This window comes from Protomyctophum bolini, assembly GCF_963924005.1.
Source record: "Protomyctophum bolini genome assembly, chromosome: 12".
Taxonomy (NCBI): Eukaryota; Metazoa; Chordata; class Actinopteri; order Myctophiformes; family Myctophidae; genus Protomyctophum; species Protomyctophum bolini.
This window is the reverse complement of record NC_137873.1, coordinates 16,859,165-16,880,024: the sequence shown is the minus strand read 5'-3', so window position 1 is coordinate 16,880,024 and position 20,860 is coordinate 16,859,165. Positions and strand designations below refer to the sequence as shown.

General features: G+C 42.0%; 1 protein-coding gene across 1 annotated transcript; it reads right to left on the bottom strand.

Annotated features, from left to right (window-relative positions):
* Nucleotides 1-11,002: 11,002 nt before the first annotated feature.
* On the bottom strand, nucleotides 11,003-19,438 carry lactb2 (lactamase, beta 2). The gene is made up of 7 exons (XM_080778018.1): nucleotides 19,173-19,438; nucleotides 18,475-18,635; nucleotides 17,820-17,940; nucleotides 16,816-16,994; nucleotides 14,759-14,907; nucleotides 14,184-14,271; nucleotides 11,003-11,979 (listed from the first exon to the last, which is right to left on the bottom strand). Exons 1-7 carry the CDS (start codon nucleotides 19,292-19,294, stop codon nucleotides 11,936-11,938), a joined length of 864 nt encoding a protein of 287 aa, XP_080634144.1. The 5' UTR covers nucleotides 19,295-19,438; the 3' UTR covers nucleotides 11,003-11,935.
* Between the last annotated feature and the right edge of the window lie 1,422 nt (nucleotides 19,439-20,860).

Below are 20,860 nucleotides of genomic sequence, written 5' to 3'. Positions count from 1 at the left end.
ACAGTAGAGGACAGTGGATTAACCACTTAAACCCTGTGTGGTTGAGCGGGGTCCCTCAGGGCTCTATCCTAGTGTCTTCACTGTATTCTGTTATTGTGGGGAAAGCTTTCGCTGAAAAGTATAGCCACTTTCCCCCACAATACGGATGCTGGGGTTTAACCAACTCAGGACAAGTGTGGACAAGGACGGATACATGTGCACCGCGCATGTATCCGTAAAACCGATTCGATTTACAAACTTATACTTTAGCTATCTTTGAAAAATCGTGAAAATGTGGCACAAATCTTTTATTATACTGTATATTCTTTCAGAGCGAACATTTTTAACTCAAATCTTTGCTTCGGGAGGGGGGTCTCTGGAACAACATATTTTCAGATGGGGGTCCGCGACCAAATACAATTCATTCTGAGGGTCCTTGACATGAAAAAGATTGAGCACCACTGACAGAAACATAGGGTTTTCAGAAAGATAAGGCTTTTTTTTTATCTGCCTCAGGTCTAAATGGGTTAACGATCAATCACTATGTTGGATCCTGCCATTGTAGGAAATCAGATCGCTTTAGTGTCATTATAATTGCACGACACTGCCGTGCGACGACATATAAAATAGCGCTTAGTGGTTAATTGATCTGTTGATATGTTGTTCTTTTTCTAATCACTTCTTGATTATTCAATTAATAAGCTTTAATTAAGAATGGATCAGCATGGACCAGAAAGGGTGTGTCTATCTATCACAGCTGTACTGATCAAGGTTCATTTTGTCCTCTCCTGCCCTCTAATCTCGAATTCTCCCCACACTCCTTTTCTACCCTTCTGTCCTCTCATCTCCTCTCCACGTCTCCTCTGCTGCCCATACGCACACACACAGTATGTCTTTTACTAGAGAGAGAGAGAGAGAGACCTACTTCTTGATTGTGATTAATTTGTGTTGCTAGGTAACGGCAGTGGAAGCACAGTGAGTTTTGGCTCCAAAGAAAAGGGCGGCACAGCAGATACGTTTCAACACCACTACGCTGCCACTGTTTCCCAAACAGTGGGTTGGGACCCATTTGTGGGCCGCAGATTCCCTTTTTTGGGTTGCGAGTGAGTGTGTGTGTGTGTGTGTGTGTGTGTGTGTGTGTGTGTGTGTGTGTGTGTGTGTGTGTGTGTGTGTGTGTGTGTGTGTGTGTGTGTGTGAGTGTGTGTGTGTGGCAGTTAATGTGGCAGCCACTTTGTAACGCTGTTTTGAAAGGTGCTATATAAATAAAGCTTTATTATTATTATTATTATAATCAGTGGTTGGTCACGGGAGGATCAGTCTTTTAAGAAGACTGTCTCTGCAGCATGACACGCAGAGTCGCAGGTGGCAAGAGCCCTGTGCGCGTGCGTGTGTTTTTCCCCCAACTATTCCAACTCTTTTATGCTAGGATTGCACAGGAGAAAACACCTCTTGTCTGACAATAACACTTCGACACAAAACTCTGAACACTGTCCGGATTTGACCCGAGGAGAGCCTGTTTTGGGGCGAGCATTCTTGTATTCGTCGCTGGCACTAAATCTTTTCAGATGGGGGCCCATGCACTCCATGGACAACTCCATATGAATTGCTTAGTTTTTTCTCCTTTTTTTACATAATCTTTTTGAAAACCACTGATCTAAACCACATGAGGAAGCAAGCTCAAATAAGCAACTAGACTTTAGTATTATACAGTATACTAGTCTATGTACTGTAGCATGGATGTCAGGTATTGCAGTGGTTCTCAAAGTGGGGTCCAGGGACTCCTAGGGGTCCTTGATGGGCGAGTTGTGAGCTGATAAACGTGGCCAGTTAAGACTCACCCGTGGCTTCCATGTGAGGTTAGGGTTAAGAATTACGTCATATGGCAGCCAAGTCTATGGACATTTAAATGTTTGTTCAGAGCACATTTAACGTGGCGTCATGTGGCAGCCAAGTCTATGAACTAAACAAACATTACCAGGCGCGAGGCACCATTCACATTAAGTCTAGTTTTACTTTGAGTTATTATTGTTTGTTTTAGTTAACTATAATGCAGTGGTTGTAAAACCCTTTCATCTCAAGGACCGCTAAATAGATGGGCTATAATAGAGTTAAAGTGCCAAAACGGTTACTTTTCAGGATTCCAATAAAAATGTACACCTATGTGAAGTGAGGGGCTCTAATATATTAAAGTCTAACTAATGTTGATTAGGTGATGTAATGGTGAACAAATGGTACCAACACAAACATTAAACGCCATTAACAATAAAGAGACAATACGTACTGAGGCACATTATGACGTACATTTTCCCTTCATTGTCAATTCGTTTACTGAACAAACTTTTAACTAAAGACAAACATTAAACCTGTGTATAGGAGGGTGCCCCTCAAAAATAGCAAAAATAGCAGACCCACAAGCTCCAAATGGGACGTTTTGTGGATATACTACTACATACTACTGCGTGACGCTGTAGTAAGTCAATCAATTAATTTACATAAAAGAAAACACAAAATGTTAGAATATGGAGATAAAGAGTTTTCTCCCCGACAGCAACCGCCTATCTCCCACTATGTATAGAGACAACAGGTCTGTGTGTTTGGTTTAGCATGGATTTGTTAGCCAAGGATAATACTCCGGAAAATACCTTCCCTATACAGAGGCCCCTTCCACCTCCTGCTGCCATTGGCCTGCCCAGCATTATACTCCTCACGTGATTGGAGGAATCTGAAGCCACTCAAGGGATTCCCCCTCCCTCCACAGAGCAAGCTGCCAGCCTCAGGTTAAGGTCTTAAGTGTTGATTAGTGTGTGTGTGTGTGTGTGTGTGTGTGTGTGTGTGTGTGTGTGTGTGTGTGTGTGTGTGTGTGTGTGTGTGTGTGTGTGTGTGTGTGTGTGCGTGTGTGTGTGTGTGTGTGTGTGTGTGCATGAGAGTGCATGCGTGCGTGTGCGTTAACTAAGTATACATTCACATAGCCCTGCAATAGCCAGTGGAGCAAGGAGTACTATTGCCAGGTGCAAAGCAGCCTGGCCTACATTTGCATGCACCACTACTGACAACCGTGAAGACGACTCTAAACAGGAAACCCAGTGCAGTTGCCGGTAGCCGTTCATTGGGCCGCCTCAGCATCACGTTCTCATTCTTCACTCATCCAATCACAATCATAGCTTCATACCGGCTATTTCAACTGGAAGTTTGTACTGCTTGTCCTGCTTGCTGATTCTGCTGTGCTGCGTTCTGCTAAACCTTTGCTGCTCACCCTCCTCCACCCCAGCTACCACCTGTCGTTTATATATTGCTCATTTAATATTCAATAAATATATATTCCATCCATTCATGAGTTGTCCTGACTGAACTATTTTTGGCTAATATTTGTTCCATCCATCGTAATGCAATGGCTAAAAGACATGAAAATATAAAGGTCACTCCATTATATTTTCTATGCTGGAACAAGCTATAGTTCACCATGCAACCTGACATGTGTAGTGTCGCAATTCCTCTCGAAGTCCACGGTTGTAGGAAGGGAAAAGTAAATAATATGAAAAAATTCCCAACTTTCACAAAGATAACATTTCCATGAAGGCCTCTGGGTGACACGGACAACTGTCACGTATATGCAAACCACGAGCATGCAGTGAGTGTAATACATGTCTACTCTGTACTCTAGCCCAGTGTTTCCCAATTGTTTTAGCTCGTGACCTAAAAAAATTAAATTAGATGTTTGCTCACTAGTGAAAATAGCAGATCTAAAAGCTCACAACGTGTTGTGAGCAGACTATTTTCACTCATTCTTAAGCTTTTATTTTTTAATTTATCTAATTTCATAGATTTTCATAAAAATAATTGATTTTTTTTTTTAATTTAAGAAATGTTTAGCTTTTTTGGGAATGTTTTTAGAAAATGTTTTGAAATAATTAAATGTAGGAAACCAAAAATAAAGGGACCCATACAAATGTGTCCGCGACCCACAGGTCCCGACCCAGTGTTTGGGTACCAGTGCTCTAGACTGAGCACCAAAAAGAGATGTTCATAATACAATTCAGGTATGAAGATGCAGGCCGTATAAAATTCGCCCAGGGCCGCATTTAGCCCACGGGCCGCACTTTGGGCATAACTGCCATATATTGATCCTTCCCCATCCATCCTTCCTCTTCGATGTCTCCCTTTTGACTCATACCTGTCCATTCAAATTTCAAACTCTATAGACAGGCCTGAACCAGTTATTAGTGCAGCCGCAAAACTAGAGTTCTCGACAGGCCCTAAAATTAAGGCCCGGCCCTACCTGGGCCCTCATCAAACCCTGAACAATCAAGAGAATTTCCCCGCTACCACCCTTAGATCTCCATATACTGTATATGGAGCTGACATGTTCTGACATTCCATATGTTGATCTGACCTCATCAAACCGTGTACACTCATGCTCCTTATATGGCCTGTACAGAATTCATTCCATGTTGATCTGACCCACCATGGCAAAGCGCCAGCACTCGCCGTATTGTGACGTATTGTGCGTGCCCCCCGTGACGTCATGTGGCAGCCAAGTCTATGGATTTGCAGACTGCGCATCCCCCAAAGGTGCCCCTCACATCACACAAGTGTGATTTTTATGTACTGGTAAACACCAGCGATTGTATCGCCACGCAAACGGTTGCAAGTAGACACATGTAGATGCATGTAGTTGCAAACAACCATTGAATTGAATCAACTGAAACACTTGGGTCGACATGCGCCGATGTGTAACAGGACATATCACACCACTGGGACAAATGCTAAGGGCTTAAAAGGCTGTGTGGCTTTTAGGAGCGGGAGGGCGCTTTGGACTATATCATCTTCATTGCACAAGCACGCAGATTCACACATGTAATGTTCGAAGGCTTGCGTGTGCGTACGTGTTTCTAATCCAGATTGTGTTATTACTTGCGCAAGCAGAGCGCGCAAGTAATAGTTTCGCCCGGTCCGTATGCACCGTCCCAGCCAACCCGCCACTTTTGATGCGTATGCAAATAAAACAGCAAATTGTGCCTGATTTGCTGGGACCAGATTACATGGTGTGTATATGTATAACTAGCTCTCAATGATGACGTAAGAAATATGTGGATTAAAGGACCCAATGCCAGTGTGTAATTGGTCTTCGATTGTGACGTAATGACGATATGTTTTAGTGTTGGGAGGATTAAAGGTAATGTTCCTGTGTATACATGTATGTAACCTTGTCCCAGCAATTCAGGCCCAATTTGCTGTTTTATTTGCATACGCATCAAAAGTGGCGGGTTGGCTGGGACGGTTTTTGGCGCAAAGTAACCACAGTATACCACTAATCAACTTACAAATTACATATAGTATATGTATATGTAATGATGACGTAAGAAATATGTGGATTAAAGGACCCAATGCCAGAGTGTAATTGGTTTTCGATGGTGACGTAATGACGATATGTTTTAGTGTTGGGAGGATTAAAGGTAATGCTCCTGTGTATACATGTATGTAATCTGGCACCACTGCCGTATCAGGCTCAGTTCTGCAATTATGATAATAGGAGATTTCAATGAAGACCAAATATAGTGAGAAAGGTAGAAGTATAAAGACCTTCATGTCAAGATTAGGCTTGTTTAAACAATTAAATACAAATACAACTACAGATTACGGAAGTATTTTAGATCATGTATATTTTAACAAATGTGAAAGTATTATTACATAAATTGAAGTTAGAGACACATATTACTCTGATCATGATTTAGTATTAATATCACTATAGTGAAATACATTTACAATTGACAATTTACAATAAATAATAAAATAATTATACTGTATACGTGATAACATATTTTAATTCAGTTTATATACCTTTTTTTTCATCACATATCAATGATTTATTTTTCTTTGAAAAACTTAAAAGGGATCCAGAATATTTCTAAATTGATAAAACTGTATTTCTTATATAGATAGAAACTTGAACCATACTTAATAATACTAGGTGTTTACATGCATAAAGTAGGTAGGTAGCAAATAGTTACACCTAATAATTAGACATTTCAAACAGAGATACTGAGACACAGAGATACTGAGATTTGACAGTTTTCAGCGGTCGAAAGTACTTGCGCGCTCTGCTTGCGCACTAGTGTGCAACAAGCAAGTATGCACTCGACAGAGTGCAGTTCTAGTTATTACTAGCTTCGCTCAAACAGTTTCAATGTGTGTGTGTGTGTGTGTGTGTTCGCCGTGGGTTCACGACACGGCTACAGGACACGCGGGTATTTGGACTAGTTGTGGATAATTATACACATTGTTGATAAAATGTCAATTAACTTATGTAATCTAATTTACTAGAGCAGTTGTCCAGGGACCAACAGTCGTCCTTGAGGGGGTTCCAGGTGGTCCCCAGCTAAATGATGGAGAGTTGGTAACCAAATGGACACTTCTTTTAACTCTTGAGTGTAATCAAGAATATATTTTTTTCATTATTTACATTACTTAATTTACAAGAACACAATTAGAGATTGTAAAATAATTGTTATTTTGATCAACGTCTCTCCTTATCTCTCTCCTATGGCACCACATCAAAACAGCATGGAATTGTGGACAAAATCTTATCTAACGTTAACAAAATCTGCTTTAGTTTTGGGTTTACAAGGCTAAACCTCATGAAATGGTGGTCCGGGGCTCAAATGCAGAATAAATAATAGGCCTTGATATGAAAAGGGTTGAAAACCACTGAACTTGAGGTCACAAAACCTATGACCTATATACGGTCTGGGGGAATGTGGTCTGGACTCTGTGATCTATCCGGTTCTGGTCACTGATGCCCAGCTCACCTCTTGGACCCTCCTGTGTGGAGACACACAGTGGCTACTCAGTGGCTGGAGCAATGTTTACGTTTCTGTTCCCTTTAGACAAAGCCATATCATGATCTGCTGTGTTTGGATCCAGTGTGACTAGACATGGATATTGTAAGAACTCTATGTTATCTATGTTTACCACTTCATCTTTAAGACTGTCTTCTATGTCGTCCCTCATCTTTGACACGGCCACGGTCACATCTTCAAAGTATCTCGGAGGACGGACACTGCTGCTGACTGGGTGTGTAGATTCACTGATCCTGGAGAGGGAGGTGGAACTGTGTAGAAAATGGATTTGATCCTCTGTGTGAGAGATCTGCTCCAGCTCAGCATGTCTCCTCCTCAGTTCAGTAACCTCCTGCTCCACACGATTCCTCTGTTTTTCAGCACGTCTCACATCATGTTTCTGCTGGTCTCTGATCTGCTCCCTCACCTCAGATCGTATTCTCTCAATGAAAGAGTTAAGCTCAGTAAAGACTGTGTCACAATACTCCACTGCTCTATCAGCACAGTGATTGATGGACTCCACCTGTTGGTGAAGCACCTTTACGTCTTCCCTTCTCTCCTGGATTATGTGCTGGATGCAGAAGTTCTCCTGAAGCTTTGTGGAGACGTTGACCAGCTTGTGTTTCTTAAAGGCAGGAGATTGATAGTGAGTCTGGACGTGAGTGTCACAGTAAGAGACCAGACACTGAAGACACATCTTCACAGCTTTCTGTTTTCTCTCAGTACAGCAGGAATCACAGGCCACATCTCCAGGTTCAGCATAGCAGTGATCAGGATGAACAGTTGGGGTTCCTATCTTCTTCAGGCTCTCCACCACCTCAGCCAACATGGTGTTTCTCTTCAGAACAGGTCTTGGGATGAACGTCTGTCTGCACTGTGGACAGTTGAATCTCCCTCTTTGATCATCCTGATTCCAGTGTGTCTCAATACACTTACTGCAGTAGTTGTGTCCACAGGGAACACTCACTGGATCCTTCAGTAGGTCCAGACAGATAGAACAGCAGAACCTTTCTTGGTCCAGTTGAACTCCTTGATGTGGCATTTTACAGCTTATCTGACAAACACTGTTGCTAAGTAAATTATTGAACTAATAATTATTCCTGGAAATGCTACAGCCACATATACATACTGTTGGGCTAATTTGAAGTGACTTTAAAGGACAATTTGGTTGTGATGATGACATTGTGATCACATTGCATGATGTAATTTTTTCAAATCTCTATCAAATAGCCAAAATCCAGCATAGAGTCTGGGTGAAATATGGTCTGTGGAAGAGAGTCATCGTGTCAGAGATGCTGTGGAAGAAATTTAAAATTGTGACTTGGAAACCCCCAAAATAAGGTGGAAACCCTGACCCACAGGTTAAGAACCACAGCTGTAACTAGAACTGCACTCTGCCGAGTGCATACTTGCTTGTTGCACACTAGTAGGCCATAAATGGCCTACTAGTGGGCCATAAATGGGCCATAAATGGCCTACTAGTGCGCAAGCAGAGCGCGCAAGTACTTTCGACCGCTGGAAAGTATCACATCTCAGTATCTCTGTGAAGGAACGTTTGAAATGTATAATCATTACGTGTAACTATTTGCTACCTAGAAAAATGAATCATTGATATGTGATGAAAAAAAAGGTATATAAACTGAATTAAAATATATTATACAGTATAATTATTTTATTACTTATTGTAAATTGTCAATTGTTTTAAATGTATTTCATTTTGTACTATAGTGATATTAATACTAAATCATGATCAGAGTAATATGTGTCTCTAACTTCAATTTCTGTAATAATACTTTCAAATTTGTTGAAATATACATCCCAGCAGACCAGGCACAGATTTACAAATTACAAATCACATTACAACTACATACAGAGTATGTAGTTGTAATTTGATTAGCAGTATACCGTGGTTACTTGGTTCCAAAAAGTGAAGCCAAGTTTTTTTCAACCGTAAGTCTGTGCCTGGTTTGCTGGGACCAGTTACAACATTACGTCATCGTTGAGAACTGGGACCAGAGTACATGGTGTGTGTATATGTATGACTAGCTCTCAGTGATGACGTAAGAGATATGGTCATCTGTGTAGTCTGTTCCCAGCAGACCAGGCACAGATTTACAAATTACAAATCACATTACAACTACATACAGAGTATGTAGTTGTAATTTGATTAGCAGTATACTGTGGTTACTTGGTTCCAAAAAGTGAAGCCAAGTTTTTTTCAACCGTAAGTCTGTGCCTGGTTTGCTGGGACCAGTTACAACATTACGTCATCCTTGAGAGAGTACATGGTGTGTATATGACGTAATGTTGTAACTTGTAACTTGTAACTTGTAACTTGTAACATTACGTCATATACACACCATGTACTCTCTCAAGGATGACGTAATGTTGTAACTGGTCCCAGCAAACCAGGCACAGACTTACGGTTGAAGAAAACTTGGCTTCACTTCGAAGAGACCAAGCGAAATGATTACTTGCGCGCTCTGCTTGCGCAAGTAACTACATACAGAGTATGTAGTTGTAATTTGATTAGCAGTATACTGTGGTTACTTGGTTCCAAAAAGTGAAGACAAGTTTTCTTCAACGGTAAATCTGTGCCTGGTTTGCTGGGACTAGTTACAACATTACGTCATCCTTGAGAGAGTACATGGTGTGTATATGACGTAATGTTGTAACTTGTAACTTGTAACTAGTCCCAGCAAACCAGGCACAGACTGTATGTAGTTGTTCTAGTTACAACTACATACAGAGTATGTAGTTGTAATTTGATTAGCAGTATACTGTGGTTACTTGGTTCCAAAAAGTTGTTACAAGTTACAAGTTACAAGTTACAACATTACGTCATATACACACCATGTACTCTCTCAAGGATGACGTAATGTTGTAACTAGTCCCAGCAAACCAGGCACAGATTTACCGTTGAAGAAAACTTGTCTTCACTTCGAAGAGACCAAGCGAAACGATTACTTGCGCGCTCTGCTTGCGCAAGTAATGACCCTGACCCACAGCTTAAGAACCACAGCTGTAATGACCCTGACCCACAGGTTAAGAACCACAGCTGTAATGACCCTGACCCACAGGTTAAGAACCACAGCTGTAATGACCCTGACCCACAGCTTAAGAACCACAGCTGTAATGACCCTGACCCACAGGTTAAGAACCACAGCTGTAATGACCCTGACCCACAGCTTAAGAACCACAGCTGTAATGACCCTGACCCACAGGTTAAGAACCACAGCTGTAATGAACCCTGACCCACAGGTTAAGAACCACAGCTGTAATGAAGTGACTGATGCCTTCACTGCTCTTAGTGCTCTACTACAGTGGTTCCCAGAACTTTCTCATGTCAAGGACCCACAAATTGACATTATCGCGCGGACCCCCATTTGAAAAGATATGCCAGCGATCCCCATTTATACGGCTCTAGCAGTAATTCTCAAGGACCCTCAGTTTGACATGCATTAGTCTACGGATGCCCATTTAATAGCATTTAATTTTCTATCTCTGGAACCCCCAATTTATATTGTAAAGTAAATGTTAATTTAACTCTGAGAGTCCACAAAATGGAACCCATTTGTACACTCTCTGAGTTACAGACCCATAAGTTCCTAACTACCCATTTAGCTGGAGACCCCCTGGAACTCCCCCCCAGACCCCACTTTGGGAACCACTGCTTTAATATACTCACTTAGTAATCTGAAAAGTCTGGTTTTAGTCATAACATTTTAGTCGACTAAATGTACTGACAAAGATTTTGGTCGTAATGCCTGCTTTTAGACTTGGTTCCATGCTGAAAATAGCCGATCTACAAGCGTGTAGATCTGCTATTTTCAGAACGCAACACCCGAGCACAACCAAACATAAAATTACTTGACATGGATCTCTTCTCCACTAGTCCCACCCTAACATTTTCGTCTAGTTTTTATTTGTTGACAAAAATTGTCAAGATATATATTTAGTCTTAATTTTAGTCATCATAGCATAGTTTTTATTTAAGTTTCATCAGTGAAGAAAGGTAGTCGAACATTTTTCGTCATAGTTTTAGTCGACAAAATTAACACTACAACAATGAAATAGCCAAATAAGTAATTGGACTACATTGTAAAACACGTCAATAATAACAGAAATCATAGTTGACTTACACAGAAGCCAGTCTGCTACTATACCTAGCCTACAGTTCAGCAGAAATAGACTATGTAATGTATAAACATGTAATAATGTATGCATGCATGATCCCAATGCAGTCAAACGTCAGAGGCATGGACTGAGGGGCTGTCAGTGCTTATACTGTAGCACTTGTTACATCACAGCAGTTAGTCATTCTGTGAAAACCCATGAGACACAAGGCAGTCATTTAAACTACAGGTCAAAGGTTCACTGCATTTTCACACAAATGTATCAGATTACGGTATGGAATAGCGTTCATATTATTTCATTCATTTTTTTCATGTCACCTTTATTTATTCAGGAAGGTCAATTTAGAGCCAACGGTCTTTTCCAATGACGCCCTGATTACAAGTTACAAGATAATTTCAGAATTTAAAAACGTGCAAGCACAGCCAAATCTCATAGTATATTATACACGTTTCTTTTAAAGCCAGATTAAATGCCACTGAAAAAAATAGTTGCAGGTTTAAGTATGAGATCATCCAAGAGAAAAGTTAATATGCAAATTGCAAAGGCAACTTTAGCCTGTTGCTTAGTGAGGACATGCTGCCATCTACTGACTGAAATGAGCATTACAACTAGTGGCGGACATGCTTCCATCTACTGACTGAAGTGGCTGAAGAAAAACAAAACAACAGATAGCATATAACTATTCATTTAATGAAAAATGTATATATTAATTTTACAATACATTTGCAGCTGACATTCTAGAGAATAAACACTTGAGAATGAGGAGCTCAGTGCTATCTTAAAAACATCAAGAAGAGTTTTCTCTCCATCAAACGGACTGAAAGGGTCAAATGCACGATACATTTGTCCAATCTTTTGGACAAAATATCAGTCAAAAGATTGGTAATTAGTGGATTTAAAGTCTCTCCAAAATAGTGATCAGTGTCGAACCCAAACATCTGCCACGATCAGACACTACGGTAGTTTCATTTAGTCACCGAGTGTCACAAGTTACTCTTCCACGTGTTGAGCTGGGTGGCATCTTCCACTGTGAAGACAAACGAGACATCCATCAAACTCTACTGTACAGCACCGCCCAGCCCTTTGTGGATCAAACTCTACTGTACAGCACCGCCCAGCCCTTTGTGGATCAAACTCTACTGTACAGCACCGCCCAGCCCTTTGTGGATCAAACTCTACTGTACAGCACCGCCCAGCCCTTTGTGGATCAAACTCTACTGTACAGCACCGCCCAGCCCTTTGTGGATCAAACTCTACTGTACAGCACTGCCCAGCCCTTACTGGATCAAACTCTACTGTACAGCACCGCCCAGCCCTTTGTGGATCAAACTCTACTGTACAGCACCGCCCAGCCCTTTGTGGATCAAACTCTACTGTACAGCACTGCCCAGCCCTTACTGGATCAAACTCTACTGTACAGCACCGCCCAGCCCTTTGTGGATCAAACTCTACTGTACAGCACCGCCCAGCCCTTTGTGGATCAAACTCTACTGTACAGCACCGCCCAGCCCTTTGTGGATCAAACTCTACTGTACAGCACTGCCCAGCCCTTTGTGGATCAAACTCTACTGTACAGCACCGCCCAGCCCTTTGTGGATCAAACTCTACTGTACAGCACTGCCCAGCCCTTACTGGATCAAACTCTACTGTACAGCACTGCCCAGCCCTTGGTGGATCAAACTCTACTGTACAGCACCGCCCAGCCCTTTGTGGATCAAACTCTACTGTACAGCACTGCCCAGCCCTTACTGGATCAAACTCTACTGTACAGCACCGCCCAGCCCTTTGTGGATCAAACTCTACTGTACAGCACCGCCCAGCCCTTTGTGGATCAAACTCTACTGTACAGCACCGCCCAGCCCTTTGTGGATCAAACTCTACTGTACAGCACCGCCCAGCCCTTTGTGGATCAAACTCTACTGTACAGCACCGCCCAGCCCTTTGTGGATCAAACTCTACTGTACAGCACTGCCCAGCCCTTACTGGATCAAACTCTACTGTACAGCACCGCCCAGCCCTTTGTGGATCAAACTCTACTGTACAGCACCGCCCAGCCCTTTGTGGATCAAACTCTACTGTTTGTACTAGTAAGTACATATACTTAAGTAATATACTTCTACTGCACTATATCTCAGAGGCAAATATTGTACTTTTACTCCACTATAATTACTTGAAAACTAGTTACTTTGTAGGTTCTGATTAGTATGACAAAACACACTAACCAGTTCAGAACTGTATATATTTTGGCTAATTTTAAAATATTTTCTATACATTTTGAACTTGTGGAATGGGACATTCTTTTAATTTTGGCACTTTAAGTATATTTTGATGCAGATACTTTTACTCAAGTAGCCTACATTTTGAATTCTGGACGTTTACTTATAACAGGGTATTTCTGCATGGCAGTATTGACACTTTTACTTAATCCTTCCCTGCCGCCAGGCCCGCCATGCACTAGATGGCTGAGCGCCACGATTTTAGCCCAGCGCCACTCTTTACTTAATTGACGCACTTCCGGGAACAACCGCTGAAACGGTCCAGTGCCGTCGTCAATTGTTTTTATTGAGCTCCAAAAACATCAATGTTTTGTATGATCAGCTCAATTTGAGCTCAATTGTCAATTCCAATGCAATGAGTCAATCGGCTCTAGGCCGGGACCTGGATGGAATATAACCGGTGCGTTCACATTTTCTGAAAAAAGCCTGTCCATGGCATACTGTGACCATAAATTATGGTCGTCCAATGTAGTCCTTGGCAGGGAAGGAGTTTTAAGTAAAACCATTGCATACTTTTTACACCACTGGTTAGTTGATATGCAGCAGTGGTTCCCAAAGTGGGGTCCGGGGACCCCCAGGGGTCCTTGAGGGAGTTCCAGGGGGTCCCCAACTAAATGATAATTACGAGTGTACAAATGGAACCAAATGGACTTGTTGGGGTCCCAGATAGAAATGCCATTAAATGTGGGTCCGTAGCCGTAGCCTAATGCATGTCAAACTGGGGTCCTTGAAATGAAACGGGTTGAAAATCACTGCCAGAGCTGTAAACATTTTCTCTTATGGGGGTCCCTGTCATATCTCTTCAAATGGGGGTCCGCAGGCTAATAAGTGTCAATTTGGGGGTCCTTGATATGAAAAAGTTTGGGAACCATGATATACAGTACATAAATACAAAATATCAGCCCACAAGAACTTCAATAAGCGTTAGAGGTGCCATCAGAGAGCAGTTACATACCCAGGCGTATCTTGCCATCCTTCTCCAGTTTCTTTAAGTGATGGAGCAGGTTGACCTCCGCTGCTCGGTGGAGCTGTTCAGGAGTGTCCTAGAAGACGGGGTTCAACGGTATACAACTGTCACCATCAGGACCATGTATGGGACTACCTCCCTCTGGTACACATCGCTTGGACAATTGGCAGTTTACGAGCCACTGTCATGCAGGTTGCTTAATAATATGATGGACAAGTACGATTTAAAGTGGAGACAATATATGCCGACAGTAGAAAAACTGGCGGTAGATTTCTGACCACTCACTGCAATAAATGGTAAATGGTTCAGCTGAACATTAATGTAACACGTTGTTGTTGTTGTTAGGTTCCAAAATAAAAAAAGTTCCAAAATAAAGTAGTAGATCTAGAAGCTTGAGCTTGCAGATCTACTACCTTGATGCTTTTGTGTGACGCTGTAATAATATTATGATCAAGTAGGGTGTTAATAAAAAAATAAATGAATAAAATAAAAACATGAATATGAGAGGTTTCTGCCTGGCGACAACAATATGCTGCATGAAGTTAGTCGTTAGTCCTCCTCACCTTGTAGACGACCTTCACCAGCTCCATGGAGGAGAAGGCCCCTCTTCCCCCGGCCTGGATGACCTGGAGGATCTGCTGCTCTCTGAGGCTGCGGTGCCGGATGTACTCTCTGATCTTACTGCCCGCATCCTGCACCATGGGGCCGTGACCTGGACACCATCGCAGAGGACACATTACTCTCTGATCTTACTGCCCATGTCCTGCACCATGGGGCTGTGACCTGGACACCATCGCAGAGGACACATTACTCTCTGATCTTACTGCCCGCATCCTGCACCATGGGGCTGTGACCTGGACACCATCGCAGAGGACACATTACTCTCTGATCTTACTGCCCGCATCCTGCACCATGGGGCTGTGACCTGGACACCATCGCAGAGGACACATTACTCTCTGATCTTACTGCCCGCATCCTGCACCATGGGGCTGTGACCTGGACACCATCGCAGAGGACACATTACTCTCTGATCTTACTGCCCGCATCCTGCACCATGGGGCTGTGACCTGGACACCATCGCAGAGGACACATTACTCTCTGATCTTACTGCCCATGTCCTGCACCATGGGGCCGTGACCTGGACACCATCGCAGAGGACACATTACTCTCTGATCTTACTGCCCGCATCCTGCACCATGGGGCTTTGACCTGGACACCATCGCAGAGGACACATTACTCTCTGATCTTACTGCCCATGTCCTGCACCATGGGGCCGTGACCTGGACACCATCGCAGAGGACACGTTCCAGCAGTGTTGATTTCGTCAACTAAGAAAACTATGCTATGATGACTAAAACGAAGACAAAATGTATTGACAATTTCGCAGATTAAAATAAGACTAAAATTGTTAAGGAGGGACTAGTGGAGAAGAGATCCAGTATAACTAAAAAGATACGTTTTATCTTTTAAATTGAAAATAGCTACAAGCTTGTAGATCGGCAATTTACAGCATGCAACCAAGTGTCAACCAAGTGTTACGATGCTGTCAAGGCCAGCCAAAATACATACTTTGGCGAAACCAACTGCAGATGTTTTAGTCTAAAACTAGACTCACACTAAAACATTTCTGATGACTAAAATATTCGAAGGACTGACTAAACTATTGCATACTATGTTCCATCCCAACTTGCATCGTTCCCAAGTAGGCCGGTGGCCGACGGGCACAGGTCTAGTACAGTATAAATGCCAAAGGAGTGGGGACCACATATTTATGGACTAAAGCAAAAATAAAAAATCTCATCTCAAAGTCGTAATCTGTGAGTCGTGAAACAGCTAGGTTTTATGGAAGATGCTTCTTTATGTATTTATTTAGGCACATCAGGGTAAACATAACATTCCTTCACATCAACACTGGATCCCAGTGTCAAACAATAAGGTCTTCTATTGTTGCTAGTTTGACCACTTCAAAAACTCCATAACTTTTAAATAACTAACCAAAAACCAAATAACCAAAAATAGCCGATCTACAAGCTGACAATAGCTTCCATAGATGGAAGACATGCTGGCTTCTATGGAATCCAAATGACTGAAATCAGTTGTGGCGATTGAGAGCTTTATCCCATATATATTATTAGAGTGATTTCCAAGAGAACCAGTAGCAGGTAGCGGGAGTGACGTCACGAAGAAGAAAAAACTGTCCATTAGGACAGACTGAAAATAAGTTATATACTTGGAGTTTAACCACTCAAACCCCAGCATTCCTGTTCTGGGGGGGGGGGGGGGGGGGCATTCACAGATAAATAACAGATCTACAAGCTCACATCACGTCACACCATGGTACGTTGTGAGCTTGTAGATCTGCTATTTTTGGTGAAGATACTTGGTGTACTGTAGGTAAAAAAAGATTACGCGAAAAGTGGTTAAACTGAAGTGAGATTGACAAATTCTAAAGTATATTCTGAGGCATCCACTAAAGGCCCCCTTTCCACCTTTTCTTAATATTATTGTCGAGCCACCAAGAATCTAGAACGGAACCACGTCTAGAACCAAAGTTCTTTTGGTGGAAAAGGGGCCTTTGAGAAACCCTGCTCTACGATTGAGAGACTGGGGCAGAACTAACCAGGGTAGATGAGATCAGCCTCGGTGGCCAGCAGGAGGTGCAGTGAGCTCATGTAGTGGTACAGGTCCTCAAACACGGCCGTTCCCTCTCCCAGGATGCAGTCCCCGGAGAACACGGCACGCTCCTCCTCCAGCACCAAGGACATGTGGTCATCTGTGTGTCCCGGCGTGAACAATACCCTGTATAGAGCAATTATTTGTTTAAGAAACATTGTGACTGCACGTCATGCAGGTGCCGGTTTCAAGTAGGTATGCTGACCGGCCCGATATCAGTAAAAAAAACAACAAAAAACACATTGATCGGATCAGACTGCAGCGAAAATGACCGATCTATTGGCTCCGATCCAAGCGATCCATACCATTAGTACACTCCAGGACTTCTAGCATGTAGCAGCATGTAGAGGCCACATGATCATAACAGTTTGCTAGTCGCAAGCAGCTTAGCCAGCAGGCAGCACGCAGCAGCAATACACAGCATAGAGAGACATAAATATGTGCTGTATTGGATCGGTATCTCTATCGGATTGGTATCGGATCAGAATTGATACTGCCATATCGGTATCGGATCGGAAATGAAAAATCTAGATCGCAGCATCCCTAGTTTTATGTCATCAATTTCCAACAGAACGCTGGATTCAGTTTGTTCGACTCGTCCTCTTGTGTGTTGGCTAATCGCATTAGAATTAATCATACCTCACGTTGTTGTCGATCGCATCGGGAGTGTTTTGGCTACATCTAGCTACTTCAGCTACATCCGGGATAGCGCCTACTCCGTCGCTAAATGTGCTCTGCTGTTATAAATCGATGGGCAGCCTCTGATATAATGGATTAAATAACCCCGGGCGTTCGGGGTGTTAACAAGTACCATTTAATCCCCCATGCAGAGAAGTCATATTTTCACAATAGATAATTGTTTAACTTTGTGCTTATAATTAATAACAAGTAACAACATACCCAAAATAGGGATAATCAGTACATCAAATAAAGACATCACAGTGAACTGACTTGAGTGTGGCTCCCTCGGTGTGGATGACATCTCCATCTTTTAAGTATGTGTACTCCTTGTCTCCCACCTTCTCGGTGGCAGCGGGACAGCGAGGCAGCTTGCTCACCCGTACCTGGGAACCTGTAGTATGACACGTGGAAACACAGTTGAACACAATCCAGCTTGTCGTGGGCACGCACATGCCTAACCATAATTTGGCATAACTTTTGACTGCACATGTAATGCCCTCTCATCATCACATAATATGTCGCCTCTGTCGGGTGGATACCTTGAATATACCTCGATACCCCAAAACGGTTACTTTTCATTTATATTCAAAAGTAGCAGATCTACAAGCTTGAGCTTATGGACCTGCTGCTTTTGATGCTTTTGTGTCACGCTATAGTATGGTCAAGTTAGTGTGTGTGTGTGTGTGTGTGTGTGTGTGTGTGTGTGTGTGTGTGTGTATGTCAGGCCTGGCACACACAGTTGCAAATTCTGCTGCCTCAGTTTAAGTTTTATGTACGTATTGTTTTACTATATAAAAATTATGTGTGTGCCACTGCCCCCTCATGATTTTCAACTGCACCCTCAGTCATTTCATCCTGGAGCCGCCGAGCCTGCTGGGGTGTGTGTGTGTGTGTGTGTGTGTGTGTGTGTGTGTGTGTGTCTCACCGGTGATGTCTCTACAGATGTCAGTGAGTCCTCCGGTGTGGTCGTGGTGCCAGTGTGTCACCAGGACTTCCTGGATGGCTGTGTTGAACTGACTCAGGGCCAGCTTCAGGTTACTGATGTACTCCGGGACGCCAGGCTCTCCTGTGTCAATCAACACCCGCCTAGTGGGTACAGTGCAGGACACGGTGCAGGAGCAGGTCATTAGCAATTAAGGATGCTTTAGGGTTGATTATAACTTTGTATATTGCAACAAAAATGTGCCATTGTCATAAAATCACAAGGCACACCTGGGTCTGTGCTACAAGTCCACATCAACCCTAGCATTATAAAAATAAAAATAAATTACTGGTCAAAACATATCTGAAAGCAATAGCCTACTTTTAAAGCTAGTATTCCCAATTAAGTTGCAGTGTGACAGCTCTGCACATTACATGTATACATATCCCCTTCAAATGTACTACATTTTTGACACTTGCTTTGGTAATGTTAAACGAAACGATCTGGCCCATAGCCCTAATGAATGTCCTTTGCTGCCATTACGGCAGCACTTAAAGGACATTAAATGGCTATGGACCAGACCAGAGCTATGTTAAACGTACCGTGTTTAGTTTTCTCACGCCAATAAAGCTCCTCTGGACCTCTGATTTGAATTAAGTGAAGAATACGGCTATAAAACGGTGGTGTAATAATTAACCTACTTGCTCCCGGTTCCCACTAGGTATGTGTTGGTGCCCTGCAGAGTCATTGGACCCGGGTTACATCCCAGGACCCGCACCACTCTGCTGGATAGCTGCTCGATGCGGGGGAGGACGGCGCTCATGGTGCTATAATTAACACTAATTAATGTTAGTGTATATTATCAACCTTCACTAAACTAGCAGGAACTAAGGTTACATTCTGCTCCCTGTTCAGTTCCACCATAGAGTTGATTTCCACGCGGAGATGGAAGCACTGTAAAGTAACAACGTTTACTTCCTGGATGTATGGTGACGTAGCTGTAGCACACAAAATAAATACATGTGAATGTTGGTAACTACATTTCACCACTAGGTGACACCATTGTCAAATCTTAGCCACGATCTGCTCACTGCTGCAAAACCATTTCAATACTTTTTCAGATTTTGTATGTGCATTTCAGCAAAGTAATAATTGAGTGTAATTTCTATTACAAATTTGATCACAGTCTCTTCCACCCTTCATGCCACATATTGTATAATATGCAGTATTGGGCTTCAGCAATAACGAGTTAGGCCTACCTTAAATTGCTGCAATATTTTGCCCAGTAACCAAGGTATTAGTTGACCAAAAACAGTAGGCTAATATTATTACATATTAATTTTAAGAGATTGCTACTTTATTTTATTTTTTTCGCTCGTATTTTATTATATTTATTTAATTCCAAATAGATTCAGTTCTAAAAGGAGCTCGCTAATTATTACTCTTGATTTCAAGTAATAAGTAATGTAATAGTATAACTTTTTACATGAGTACTATGTAATAAGTAACATTACTCTCCTGAGTATCATTGTCCATCACTGATGATTTAGTATTGTACAGTGACTACCAGTTGGTGAGAGTTAAGTTAGTTCATATTGTCCTTCACATGATACAACTACGAGGTCTCCATGCTTTCTGTGCATTTTTTCAATCTTTATACACATTGCATTGTAAAATAATTCTGCAGTGTTAATAGTGTATATGGAACCAAATGGACGTGTCCATAATCCATTAGGTTCCATTTTGAGCCCTCTCAGGGCTGCAGACCCATAACGGTTCAATTGGACTCCTGGTGGTACCTGGACATGTTGAAAACCATATGGATTTGTATTATACACAGGTTTAATGTTTGTCTTTAATTCAATGTTTGTTTTGTAAACGCCATTGACAATGAAGTGGAAATGTAAATGTAACGTCATATTGTCTCTTTATTGTTAATGGCGTTTAATGTTTGTGTTGGCACCGTTTGTTTTACATCCCCATTACATCATCTAATCAACATGAGTTAGACTTTAATATAGCGCCCCTCACTTCACACGGGTGTGATTTTTAAGGTTACATTTATCTGATAGCATCACATGATCTTATTTCTTGGTAAATCTAGTTAAATTGAGTGGTCAGAAATCATCAGTCCCATACAATTTAAAAATAAATCACATCACATAGAATTATAGATCATAGATCAATTTTAAGTAAAATCATGTTGGGCACTGACTTATTTATGTTGTATGACTTAATAAATGGCATGAACGACAGTAACCTATACCAGGATGTGTATAACTCCATATTTGGATGTGTAGAACTACATATTTATATAACGGTATACATTTTAAATGTAGGCCTATATATATTGCAAATCAGTTCTTCTACATAATGACTTAATGCATGT

What these genes read in the sequence shown, in the direction of transcription:
- lactb2 (XM_080778018.1), bottom strand. Translation starts at nt 19,294, where the DNA reads ATGAGCGCCGTCCTCCCCCGCATCGAGCAGCTATCCAGCAGAGTGGTG. An exon ending in GGCTGATCTCATCTACCCTG is followed by an intron (nt 14,908 to 16,815) that starts GTTAGTTCTGCC and finishes GATGGTGTCCAG; the next exon opens with GTCACGGCCCCATGGTGCAG. An exon ending in GGATGGCAAGATACGCCTGG is followed by an intron (nt 11,980 to 14,183) that starts GTATGTAACTGC and finishes TTGTCTTCACAG; the next exon opens with TGGAAGATGCCACCCAGCTC.